This window comes from Leptodactylus fuscus, unplaced genomic scaffold (genome assembly GCF_031893055.1).
Source record: "Leptodactylus fuscus isolate aLepFus1 unplaced genomic scaffold, aLepFus1.hap2 HAP2_SCAFFOLD_122, whole genome shotgun sequence".
Classification (NCBI taxonomy): Eukaryota; Metazoa; Chordata; class Amphibia; order Anura; family Leptodactylidae; genus Leptodactylus; species Leptodactylus fuscus.
Window position 1 is genome coordinate 205,589 of NW_027440055.1, and position 12,493 is coordinate 218,081.

Below are 12,493 nucleotides of genomic sequence, written 5' to 3' on the forward strand. Positions count from 1 at the left end.
TAATACTGTAATCATACGTCATATATACACCAATATAATGTAATACTGTAATCATACGTCATATATACACCAATATAATGTAATACTGTAATCATACGTCATATATACACCAATATAATGTAATACTGTAATCATACGTCATATATACACCAATATAATACTATAGACATACGTCATATATACGCCAATATAATACAATACAATACTATAGTCATACATCATATATACACCAATATAATACTATAGACATACGTCATATATACGCCAATATAATACAATACAATACTATAGTCATACGTCATATATACACCAATATAATGTAATACTGTAATCATACGTCATATATACACCAATATAATGTAATACTGTAATCATACGTCATATATACACCAATATAATGTAATACTATAGTCATACGTCATATATACACCAATATAATACTATAGACATACGTCATATATACGCCAATATAATACAATACAATACTATAGTCATACGTCATATATACACCAATATAATGTAATACTGTAATCATACGTCATATATACACCAATATAATGTAATACTATAGACATACGTCATATACGCCAATATAATACTATAGTCATATACAGTCCTATGAAAAAGTTTGGGCACCCCTATTAATCTTAATCATTTTTAGTTCTAAATATTTTGGTATTTGCAGCAGCCATTTCAGTTTGATATATCTAATAACTGATGGACACAGTAATATTTCAGGATTGAAATGAGGTTTATTGTACTAACAGAAAATGTGCAATATGCATTAAACCAAAATTTGACCGGTGCAAAAGTATGGGCACCTCAACAGAAAAGTGACATTAATATTTAGTACATCCTCCTTTTGCAAAGATAACAGCCTCTAGTCGCTTCCTGTAGCTTTTAATCAGTTCCTGGATAAAGGTATTTTGGACAAACAATTCAAGTTCAGTTAAGTTAGATGGTGGCCGAGCATGGACAGCCCGCTTCCAATCATCCCACAGATATTCAATGATATTCAGGTCTGGGGACTGGGATGGCCATTCCAGAACATTGTAATTGTTCCTCTGCATGAATGCCTGAGGATTTGGAGCGGTGTTTTGGATCATTGTCTTGCTGAAATATCCATCCCCGGCGTAACTTCAACTTCGTCACTGATTCCTGAACATTATTCTCAAGAATCTGCTGATACTGAGTGGAATCCATGCGACTCTCAACTTTACCAAGATTCCCGATGCCGGCATTGGCCACACAGCCCCAAAGCATGATGGAACCTCCACCAAATCTTACAGTGGGTAGCATGTGTTTTTCTTGGAATGCTGTTTCTTTTTGGACGCCATGCATAACGCCTTTTTTTATAACCAAACAACTCAATCTTTGTTTCCAAAATGAAGCTGCCTTGTCCAAATGTGCTTTTTCATACCTCAGGCAACTCTATTTGTGGCGTACGTGCAGAAACGGCTTCTTTCTCATCACTCTCCCATACAGCTTCTCCTTGTGCAAAGTGCGCTGTATAGTTGACCGATGCACAGTGACACCATCTGCAGCAAGATGATGCTGCAGCTCTTTGGAGGTGTCTGTGGATTGTCCTTGACTGTTCTCACCATTCTTCTTCTCTGCCTTTCTGATATTTTTCTTGGCCTGCCACTTCTGGGCTTAACAAGAACTGTCCCTGTGCTCTTCCATTTCCTTACTATGTTCCTCACAGTGGAAACTGACAAGTTAAATCTCTGAGACAACTTTTTGTATCCTTCCCCTGAACAACTATGTTGGACAATCTTTGTTTTCAGATCATTTGAGAGTTGTTTTGAGTAGCCCATGATGCCACTCTTCAGAGGAGATTCAAATAGGAGATCAACTTGCAATTGGCCACCTTAAATACCTTTTCTTATGATTGGATACATCTGGCTATGAAGTTCAAAGCTCACTGAGGTTACAAAACCAATTTTGTGCTTCAGTAAGTCAGTAAAAAGTAGTTAGGGGAATTCAAATCAATAAAATGATAAGGGTGCCCATACTTTTGCAGCGGTCAAATTTTGGTTTAATGCATATTGCACATTTTCTGTTAGTACAATAAACCTCATTTCAATCCTGAAATATTACTGTGTCCATCAGTTATTAGATATATCAAACTGAAATGGCTGCTGCAAACACCAAAATATTTAGAACAAAAAATGATTAAGATTAATAGGGGTGCCCAAACTTTTTCATAGGACTGTATACACCAATATAATACTATAGTCATATATACACCAATATAATGTAATACTATAGTCATACGTACTTATAGTTATATACACACACACAGCAGCGGTTCTCAACTTGTTGGTTGCAACCCCTTTAGGGGTCCAACAACCTTTGCACTGGGGTCATCTGGGGGGGAGGGGGGGGGGGGGGTTCGATGGACAACTGCCCACCTGGGCCCCTGTCCCCAAAGGGGCCCCTAGGATCAAAAGCATGGGGTCTGATTTAGCCTGATTTAGCTCCTGATGACTTGAATCCCAGGAGCTCTACAGCTGTATCGCTGTGCTGAGTCCTGAGTGCTGTGCTGTCCTGTCCAGAGTCCTGTGTTGTCTTATGCTATCCTGAGTGCTGTCCTGTGCGGTCCTGTCCATTCCTGAGTACTGTCCTGTGCGGTCCTGTCCATTCCTGAGTGCTGTCCTGTGCGGTCCTGTCCATTCCTGAGTGCTGTCCTGTGCGGTCCTGTCCATTCCTGAGTGCTGTCCTGTGCGGTCCTGTCCATTCCTGAGTGCTGTCCTGTGCGGTCCTATGCTGTGCCGTGTTGTCCTGTCCGGTCCTATGCTATGCTGTGTTGTGCTGTCCTATGCCGTGCTGTCCTATCCGGTCCTATGCTGTGCCCTGCTATCCTATGCCCTGCTGTCCTATCCTATGCTGTGCTGCCCTGTCCTATGCCCTGCTGTTCTGTGCTGTCTTGTGCTGTGCCGTGCTGTCCGGTGCGGTCCTATACTGTGCTGTCCTATCCTATGCCCTGCTGTCCTGTGCTGTGACGTGCTGTCCTATCCTATGCCGTGCTATCCTATCCTATGCTGTGCTGTCCTATCCTATGCTGTGCCGTGCTATGCTGTCCTATCCTTTGCTGTCCTGTGCGGTCCTACGCTGTGCGTGCTGTGCTGTCCTATCCTATGCCGTGCTATGCTGTGCCGTGCTGTCCTATGCCGTGCTATGCTGTCCTATCCTATGCCGTGCTATGCTGTGCCGTGCTGTCCTATGCCGTGCTGTCCTATCCTATGCCGTGCTATGCTGTCCTATCCTATGCCGTGCTATGCTGTGCCGTGCTGTCCTATGCCGTGCTGTCCTATCCTATGCCGTGCTATGCTGTCCTATCCTATGCCGTGCTATGCTGTGCCGTGCTGTCCTATGCCGTGCTATGCTGTCCTATCCTATGCTGTGCCGTGCTGTCCTATGCCGTGCTATGCTGTCCTATCCTATGCTGTGCCGTGCTGTCCTATGCCGTGCTATGCTGTCCTATCCTATGCTGTGCCGTGCTGTCCTATGCCGTGCTATGCTGTCCTATCCTATGCTGTGCATGCTGTCCTATCCTATGCCGTGCTATGCTGTGCCGTGCTGTCCTATGCCGTGCTGTCCTATCCTATGCCGTGCTATGCTGTCCTATCCTATGCCGTGCTATGCTGTGCCGTGCCGTCCTATGCCGTGCTATGCTGTCCTATCCTATGCTGTGCCGTGCTGTCCTATGCCGTGCTATGCTGTCCTATCCTATGCCGTGCTATGCTGTGCCGTGCTGTCCTATGCCGTGCTATGCTGTCCTATCCTATGCTGTGCATGCTGTGCCGTGCTATGCCGTCCTATCCTATGCCGTGCTGTCCTATGCCGTGCTATGCTGTCCTATCCTATGCCGTGCTATGCTATACCATGAATAAAGGGCGGTATTATAATAAAGGAAATCTTATCTATAAGGGGCCCTATTATAGGGTGGAGTGTTCTATAGAAGAGGGAGATACTATAGGATTTACTTTAGGAACCTGCAGATCAAATATTTACTTTACTTTAGGTCACCAGAACCTGAGGAAGAGTATAAAGGGGCAAAGCAACAGTAAGGAATCCCTGATCTACATACATACACTTCTATACACACATACACACACACATATACGCGCACACATATACAGTTCAGACCAGTAGTTTGGCCGCACCTTCTCACTCGCAGAGTTTTCTGTATTTCCATGACTATGACAGTTGTAGATGACACTGAGGTCAGACATGTGGGATTATAGACTTACCAAACAGTGTGACACCACTGACAATCTGTCTTCTATTCTCGCTTCCTTTTGCTTTGATTCCTGCTTTGTACAATCTTGGCATTCTCTTGATGAGCTCCATGAGGTAGTCACCGGGAATGGTCTTCCAACAGTCTTGAAGGAGTTCCCAGAGATGCTTAGCACTTGTTGGCCCTTTTCCCTTCACTCTGCGGTCCAGCTCACCCCAAACCATCTGGATTGGGTTCAGGTCTGGTGACTGTGGAGGCCGGGTCATCTGGTGTAGCCCCCCATCACTCTCCTTCTTGGTCACAGCCTGGAGGTGTTTGGGGTCATTGTCCGGATGGAATAGCATGCCGCGGTAACCATGCTGGTCCAGTATAAATCCCCAACAGTGTCCCCAGCTTGGCCCCCCCACACCATCACACCTCCTCCTCCAGGCTTCACGGTGGGAACCAGCCATGTAGACTCCATTCGTTTACCAAAGACACGCTGGTTGGAACCAAAGATCTCACATCTGGACTCATCAGACCTTGGCACAGATTTCCACTGGTCTAATGTCCATTCCTTGTGGTCTCTTCTGCTTGTTGCTGGTCCTTAGCAGTGGTTTTCTAGCAGCTATTTTACCATGAAGGCGGCGGCTGCACAAAGTCTCCTCTTACCAGTTATTGTAGAGATGTGTCTGCTGCTAGACCTCTGTGCGGCATTGACCTGCTCTCTAATCTGAGCTGCTGCGATTTCTGATGAACATATCCTCCACAGCAGAGGTGACTCTTGGTCTTCCTTTCCTGGGGCGGTCCTCATCCTCCGCAGCAGAGGTGACTCTTGGTCTTCCTTTCCTGGGGCGGTCCTCATCCTCCGCAGCAGAGGTGACTCTTGGTCTTCCTTTCCTGGGGTGGTCCTTATCCTCCGCAGCAGAGGTGACTCTTGGTCTTCCTTTCCTGGGGCGGTCCTCATCCTCCGCAGCAGAGGTGACTCTTGGTCTTCCTTTCCTGGGGCGGTCCTCATCCTCCGCAGCAGAGGTGACTCTTGGTCTTCCTTTCCTGGGGCGGTCCTTATACTCCGCAGCTGAGGGGACTCTTGGTCTTCCTTTCCTGGGGCGGTCCTTATACTCCGCAGCTGAGGGGACTCTTGGTCTTCCTTTCCTGGGACGGTCCTCATCCTCCGCAGCAGAGGTGACTCTTGGTCTTCCTTTCCTGGGGCAGTCCTCATCCTCCGCAGCAGAGGTGACTCTTGGTCTTCCTTTCCTGGGGCGGTCCTCATCCTCCGCAGCAGAGGTGACTCTTGGTCTTCCTTTCCTGGGGCAGTCCTCATCCTCCGCAGCAGAGGTGACTCTTGGTCTTCCTTTCCTGGGGCAGTCCTCATCCTCCGGAGCAGAGGTGACTCTTGGTCTTCCTTTCCTAGGGCGGTCCTCATCCTCTGCAGCAGAGGTGACTCTTGGTCTTCCTTGGTCCTCATGTCAGCCAGTTTCTTTGTAGCGCTTGATGGATTTTGCAACTGCACCCGGTGACACTTTCAAAGTTTTCCCAATGTTTCGGACTGACTGACCTTCATGTATTACAGTAATGATGGACACTGGTTTTTCTTTACTTAGCTGATTTTTTCTTGCCATAATACAAATTCTAAGAGTCTATTCAGTCGGACTATCAGCTGTGTATCCACCTGACTTCTGCACAAAACAACTGATGGGCCCAACCCCATTTATAAGGCAAGAAATCCCACTTATTACACCTGACAGCATGGCAGACCTGTGAAGTGAGAACCATTCCCGGTGACTACCTCATGGAGCTCATCAAGAGAATGCCAAGAGTGTGCAAAGCAGGAATCAAAGCAAAAGGGAGTGAGAATAGAAGACAGATTGTCAGTGGTGTCAGACTGTTTGGTAAGTCTATAATCCCACATGTCTGACCTCAGTGTCATCTACAACTGTCATAGTCATGGAAATACAGAAAACTCTGCGAGTGAGAAGGTGGGGCCAAACTTTTGGTCCGTACTGTATATACATACACATATATACATACACACACATAGATATATATACATACACATACTCGTATATACACATCCTTACACCAGCATACTGTAATGTGCTAATCATGCATACATGTATATGAGGAGGAGGAGGAGCCCCGCGTACGGTGGGGTACCGCCCGCTGCCTGTACTTACCGCATCCTGCCCAAGAGGGGGCAGAGTGTCAAAGTCCTCGAGGGTGGCCTGAGCGGCGTTCACCGCCTGCATGCTGGAGTTGATGGTGCCGGTCAGAGCCTGCTGGGCCGAGGTCTGCAAGAGCCAGAACCAGAGAGGGGGGGGTTAGTCGTATAGGGCGCCCCCACCAATCCCTGGCTACCACCTTTAACCTTGTGATCCCACTCAGAACCCCCCACAGAATAATGACCCTGTTTCTCAAAAAATAAGCCCTGGATACAGTTGGCACCACACATAGTGTACAGAGAGGGGGCCAGTCACTATATAGAGGACCACAGACCCTGCACCATCAATTGGGAATGTCAGATACTAACCCTAAGCATTGCAGGCAGTATAATGGCCCCCCAGTACAATAACCCCCGCCCCCAGTATAATAACCCACCCCCCACCCTTCAGTAGCCCCCACAGTATAATAACCACTTCCCGCCCCCCGTACCCCCACAGTATTAACCCCCCTCCCCCTTCACTACACCCCACACAGTATCCCCACCACTATAATGAGCCCCCTCAGTACATAGCCCTGTAGTAAAATCCATACAGGATATAATTCCGCACTCTACACCCCCACACAGTACAACACCCCCCCCCCCCCGCCCCCCAATCAGTACCCACATACAGGATTATGTCGCGGAGAGCCCAACATAATGGGAAAGAAACTGGCCGGATCTAAACCCGCAGACCAATAACAGGTATGGGAAGTCGCACACTGACTAATGTACAACACAACAGGCGCAGTCCTTACCAGCGGTGGCATATGGCCCCAATGCATCTGTCCACTGGTGATCTGCTGCTGAGCCTGAGGCATCGAGCCCACCTGGAAATTCTCAGGACCCCCGGCCCCAGAACGCATGATAGCCGGCAGGGCCACCGAGCCGTGCTCCACCTTACCAACCTGGTTAAACTGCTGCTGAAGAAGAGTGGACCTGGGGAAACATGAGACGGTATTATAGTAATTATATACCAGCACATAGGAGCAGTATTATAGTAGTTATATTCTTGTACATAGGAGCAGTATTATAGTAGTTATACTCTTGTACATAGGAGCAGTATTATAGTAGTTATATTCTTGTATATAGGAGCAGTATTATAGTAGTTATATTCTTGTACATAGGAGTAGTATTATAGTAGTTATATTCTTGTACATAGGAGCAGTATTATAGTAGTTATATTCTTGTATATAGGAGTAGTATTATAGTAGTTATATTCTTGTACATAGAGGTAGTATTATAGTAGTTATATTCTTGTACATAGGAGGTAGTATTATAGTAGTTATATTCTTGTACATAGGAGCAGTATTATAGTAGTTATATTCTTGTACATAGGAGCAGTATTATAGTAGTTATATTCTTGTATATAGGAGTAGTATTATAGTAGTTATATTCTTGTACATAGAGGTAGTATTATAGTAGTTATATTCTTGTACATAGGAGGTAGTATTATAGTAGTTATATTCTTGTACATAGGAGCAGTATTATAGTAGTTATATTCTTGTACATAGGAGCAGTATTATAGTAGTTATATTCTTGTACATAGGAGTAGTATTATAGTAGTTATATTCTTGTATATAGGAGTAGTATTATAGTAGTTATATTCTTGTACATAGGAGTAGTATTATAGTAGTTATATTCTTGTATATAGGAGGTAGTATTATAGTAGTTATATTCTTGTACATAGGAGGTAGTATTATAGTAGTTATATTCTTGTACATAAGAGTAGTATTATAGTAGTTATATTCTTGTACATAGGAGCAGTATTATAGTAGTTATATTCTTGTACATAGGAGCAGTATTATAGTAGTTATATTCTTGTACATAGGGGCAGTATTATAGTAGTTATATTCTTGTACATAGGAGTAGTATTATAGTAGTTATATTCTTGTACATAGGAGTAGTATTATAGTAGTTATATTCTTGTACATAGGAGTAGTATTATAGTAGTTATATTCTTGTACATAGGAGTAGTATTATAGTAGTTATATTCTTGTATATAGGAGGTAGTATTATAGTAGTTATATTCTTGTACATAGGGGCAGTATTATAGTAGTTATATTCTTGTACATAGGAGGTAGTATTATAGTAGTTATATTCTTGTACATAGGAGTAGTATTATAGTAGTTATACTCTTGTACATAGGAGGTAGTATTATAGTAGTTATATTCTTGTACATAGGAGTAGTATTATAGTAGTTATACTCTTGTACATAGGAGCAGTATTATAGTAGTTATATTCTTGTACATAGGAGTAGTATTATAGTAGTTATATTCTTGTACATAGGAGTAGTATTATAGTAGTTATACTCTTGTACATAGGAGCAGTATTATAGTAGTTATATTCTTGTACATAGGAGGTAGTATTATAGTAGTTATATTCTTGTACATAGGAGTAGTATTATAGTAGTTATATTCTTGTACATAGGAGTAGTATTATAGTAGTTATATTCTTGTACATAGGAGTAGTATTATAGTAGTTATATTCTTGTACATAGGAGGTAGTATTATAGTAGTTATATTCTTGTACATAGGGGCAGTATTATAGTAGTTATATTCTTGTACATAGGAGGTAGTATTATAGTAGTTATATTCTTGTACATAGGAGTAGTATTATAGTAGTTATACTCTTGTACATAGGAGCAGTATTATAGTAGTTATATTCTTGTACATAGGGGCAGTATTATAGTAGTTATATTCTTGTACATAGGAGGTAGTATTATAGTAGTTATATTCTTGTACATAGGAGTAGTATTATAGTAGTTATATTCTTGTACATAGGAGTAGTATTATAGTAGTTATATTCTTGTACATAGGAGTAGTATTATAGTAGTTATATTCTTGTACATAGGGGCAGTATTATAGTAGTTATATTCTTGTACATAGGAGTAGTATTATAGTAGTTATATTCTTGTATATAGGAGGTAGTATTATAGTAGTTATATTCTTATACATAGGAGCAGTATTATAGTAGTTATATTCTTGTACATAGGAGTAGTATTATAGTAGTTATATTCTTGTATATAGGAGGTAGTATTATAGTAGTTATATTCTTATACATAGGAGCAGTATTATAGTAGTTATATTCTTATACATAGGAGCACTATTATAGTAGTTATATTCTTGTACATAAGGGCAGTATTATAGTAGTTATATTCTTGTACATAGGAGCAGTATTATAGTAGTTATATTCTTGTATATAGGAGGTAGTATTATAGTAGTTATATTCTTATACATAGGAGCAGTATTATAGTAGTTATATTCTTGTACATAGGAGTAGTATTATAGTAGTTATATTCTTGTACATAGGAGTAGTATTATAGTAGTTATATTCTTGTACATAGGAGCAGTATTATAGTAGTTATATTCTTGTACATAGGAGTAGTATTATAGTAGTTATATTCTTGTACATAGGAGTAGTATTATAGTAGTTATATTCTTGTACATAGGAGGTAGTATTATAGTAGTTATATTCTTGTACATAGGAGTAGTATTATAGTAGTTATATTCTTGTACATAGGAGCAGTATTATAGTAGTTATATTCTTATACATAGGAGCAGTATTATAGTAGTTATATTCTTGTACATAGGAGTAGTATTATAGTAGTTATATTCTTGTACATAGGAGTAGTATTATAGTAGTTATATTCTTGTACATAGGAGTAGTATTATAGTAGTTATATTCTTGTACATAGGAGGCAGTATTATAGTAGTTATATTCTTGTACATAGGGGCAGTATTATAGTAGTTATATTCTTGTACATAGGAGGTAGTATTATAGTAGTTATATTCTTGTACATAGGAGGTAGTATTATAGTAGTTATATTCTTGTACATAGGAGTAGTATTATAGTAGTTATATTCTTTTATATAGGAGCAGTATTATAGTAGTTATATTCCTGTACATAGGAGTAGTATTATAGCAGTTCTATTCCTGTAGATAGGGGGCAGTCTGTCAGTGTAGTAATATAAGAGACACTTGGTATACAGTAAGGTAGTGTGGTGTCGGTTTGCTATGACTCAGTAATGTTCCAGTCATGTAATTATCAGGGGGCGGTGGATATTTTTCTGCTTTGAGTCCTTTTCTCCCTGTGTCAGCATGGTGGGCACTGATTTGGCAGGAGGTTTCGGTCTACAATACAGTCAGCGGCTCCTTCTTTGCAGACTTCTTACTTCTTTGGTGAAACAGAATCCTCCAACATCGTCGACTCCTCGTCTCCCTCCAACCCAAAGTGATCTTTGCTCTTTTTCTAAATAGAGAAGAACAGAAGCCAATAATACAAGTGGTAGAGGCAGCGGCAAATATGGGGGATATGGCTGCAGCTAAAATGGGGGGGTAGTTATCGCTGTAATGAGTATGGGGAAGGGGTAATGACTGGAGTAAATATTGGGGGGTTATTACTACAATGAATATGGGGCGTTATGGCTGCAGTGAATATGGGGGGGTTATGGCTGCAGTAAATATGGGGGGGTTATGGCTGCAGTGAATATGGGGGGGTTATGGCTGCAGTGAATATGGGGGGTTATGTCTGCAGTGAATATGGGGGGGGTTATTGCTGCAGTGAATATGGGGGGGTTATGTCTGCAGTGAATATGGGGGGGTTATGGCTGCAGTGAATATGGGGGGGGTTACTGCTGCAGTGAATATGGGGGGGTTACGGCTGCAGTGAATATGGGGGGGGGGTTTACGGCTGCAGTGAATATGGGGGGGTTACGGCTGCAGTGAATATGGGGGGGTTACGGCTGCAGTGAATATGGGGGGGTTACGGCTGCAGTGAATATGGGGGGTTATGGCTGCAGTGAATATGGGGGGTTATGGCTGCAGTGAATGTGGAGGGGTTATGGCTGCAGTGAATATGGGGGGGTTACAGCTGCAGTGAATATGGGGGGGGTTACGGCTGCAGTGAATATGGGGGGGGGTTACGGCTGCAGTGAATATGGGGGGTTATGGCTGCAGTGAATATGGGGGGGGCTATGGCTGCAGTGAATATGGGGGGGTTACGGCTGCAGTGAATATGGGGGGGGGGTTACGGCTGCAGTGAATATGGGGGGTTACGGCTGCAGTGAATATGGGGGGGGGGGGGGGGTACGGCTGCCTTCGCTCACTGCCGTACAGTCTACCCAGTCAGCTCCTGATAACCCCCGGTGGACAAGCAGTGAGAACATGAGGAGGAGGGAGCAGAGGGCGCCGTCACCTTCTTCAGGATGATGTCGATGTAGCCGGCGATGAGCTGTGCGATCTGCTCTCCTTCAGTGGTCTGCACAGAGTAGTAGCCGTCCTGATAGTCTCCAAAGTCCTATGGCCAATAAACAGAGTCAGCAGAGGTCACCCCAGGGGGCGGCAGGACAGAGCGGCCATGATACTGACCAGGGTGAAGCTCTTGGGGGAGGCCGCCCAGCGTTTGATGTTGGTCAGGTTCCACTCCTGGATCACCTCCTTGGTCTTCTCGTCCACCCTCATGACGCACTCCTTGGTGATGCCCAGAAGACGCGGCACCAGCTTGTTCTTACCCTTCATCTTTTCCTAGAAGATGACACCATTAGGGTTAAAGAGGACCTTTCACCACTTTTGGGCACATGCAGTGTTATATACTGCCAGAAAGCTGACAGTGCTCTGAATTCAGCGCACTGTCGGCTTTCCCGATCCGTGCCCGGTGTAAAGCGCTATCGGTCCCGGTACCGTAGCGCTTTACAGTCAGAAGGGCGTTTCTGACCATTAGCCAGAGATGTCCTTCTGCCTCGCGGCGCCTATCGCGCTGTGCTGTGGAGCGGGGAGGAACGCCCCCCTCCCGCTCCTGATAATGCTCGTCTATGGACGAGCGCTGTGAGCAGAGGGAGGGGGCGTTCCTCCCGGCTCTCACAGCACAGCGCGATTGGCGCCGCGAGGCAGAAGGACGTTCCTGGCTAATGGTCAGAAACGCCCTTCTGACCATAGAAGAGCTACGGTACCGGACCGTAAGCTCTTCACACCGGGCACAGATCAGGAAAGCCGACAGTGCGCTGAATTCAGAGCACTGTCAGCTTTCTGGCAGTATATAACACTGCATGTGCCCAAAAGTGGTGAAAGGTC

The 12,493-nt window shown here is 43.7% G+C and overlaps 1 protein-coding gene across 1 annotated transcript in view; it reads right to left on the reverse strand.

The window, feature by feature from the left end:
* Positions 1-12,493, reverse strand: part of LOC142186851 (talin-1-like) — a 95,518-nt gene that overhangs the window by 31,613 nt on the left and 51,412 nt on the right. Inside the window, 6 exon segments of the mRNA XM_075261382.1 lie at positions 5,929-5,980; positions 6,400-6,513; positions 7,181-7,361; positions 10,597-10,673; positions 11,619-11,720; positions 11,792-11,947. Of these exon segments, the coding sequence (XP_075117483.1) occupies positions 5,929-5,980; positions 6,400-6,513; positions 7,181-7,361; positions 10,597-10,673; positions 11,619-11,720; positions 11,792-11,947 (682 nt within the window).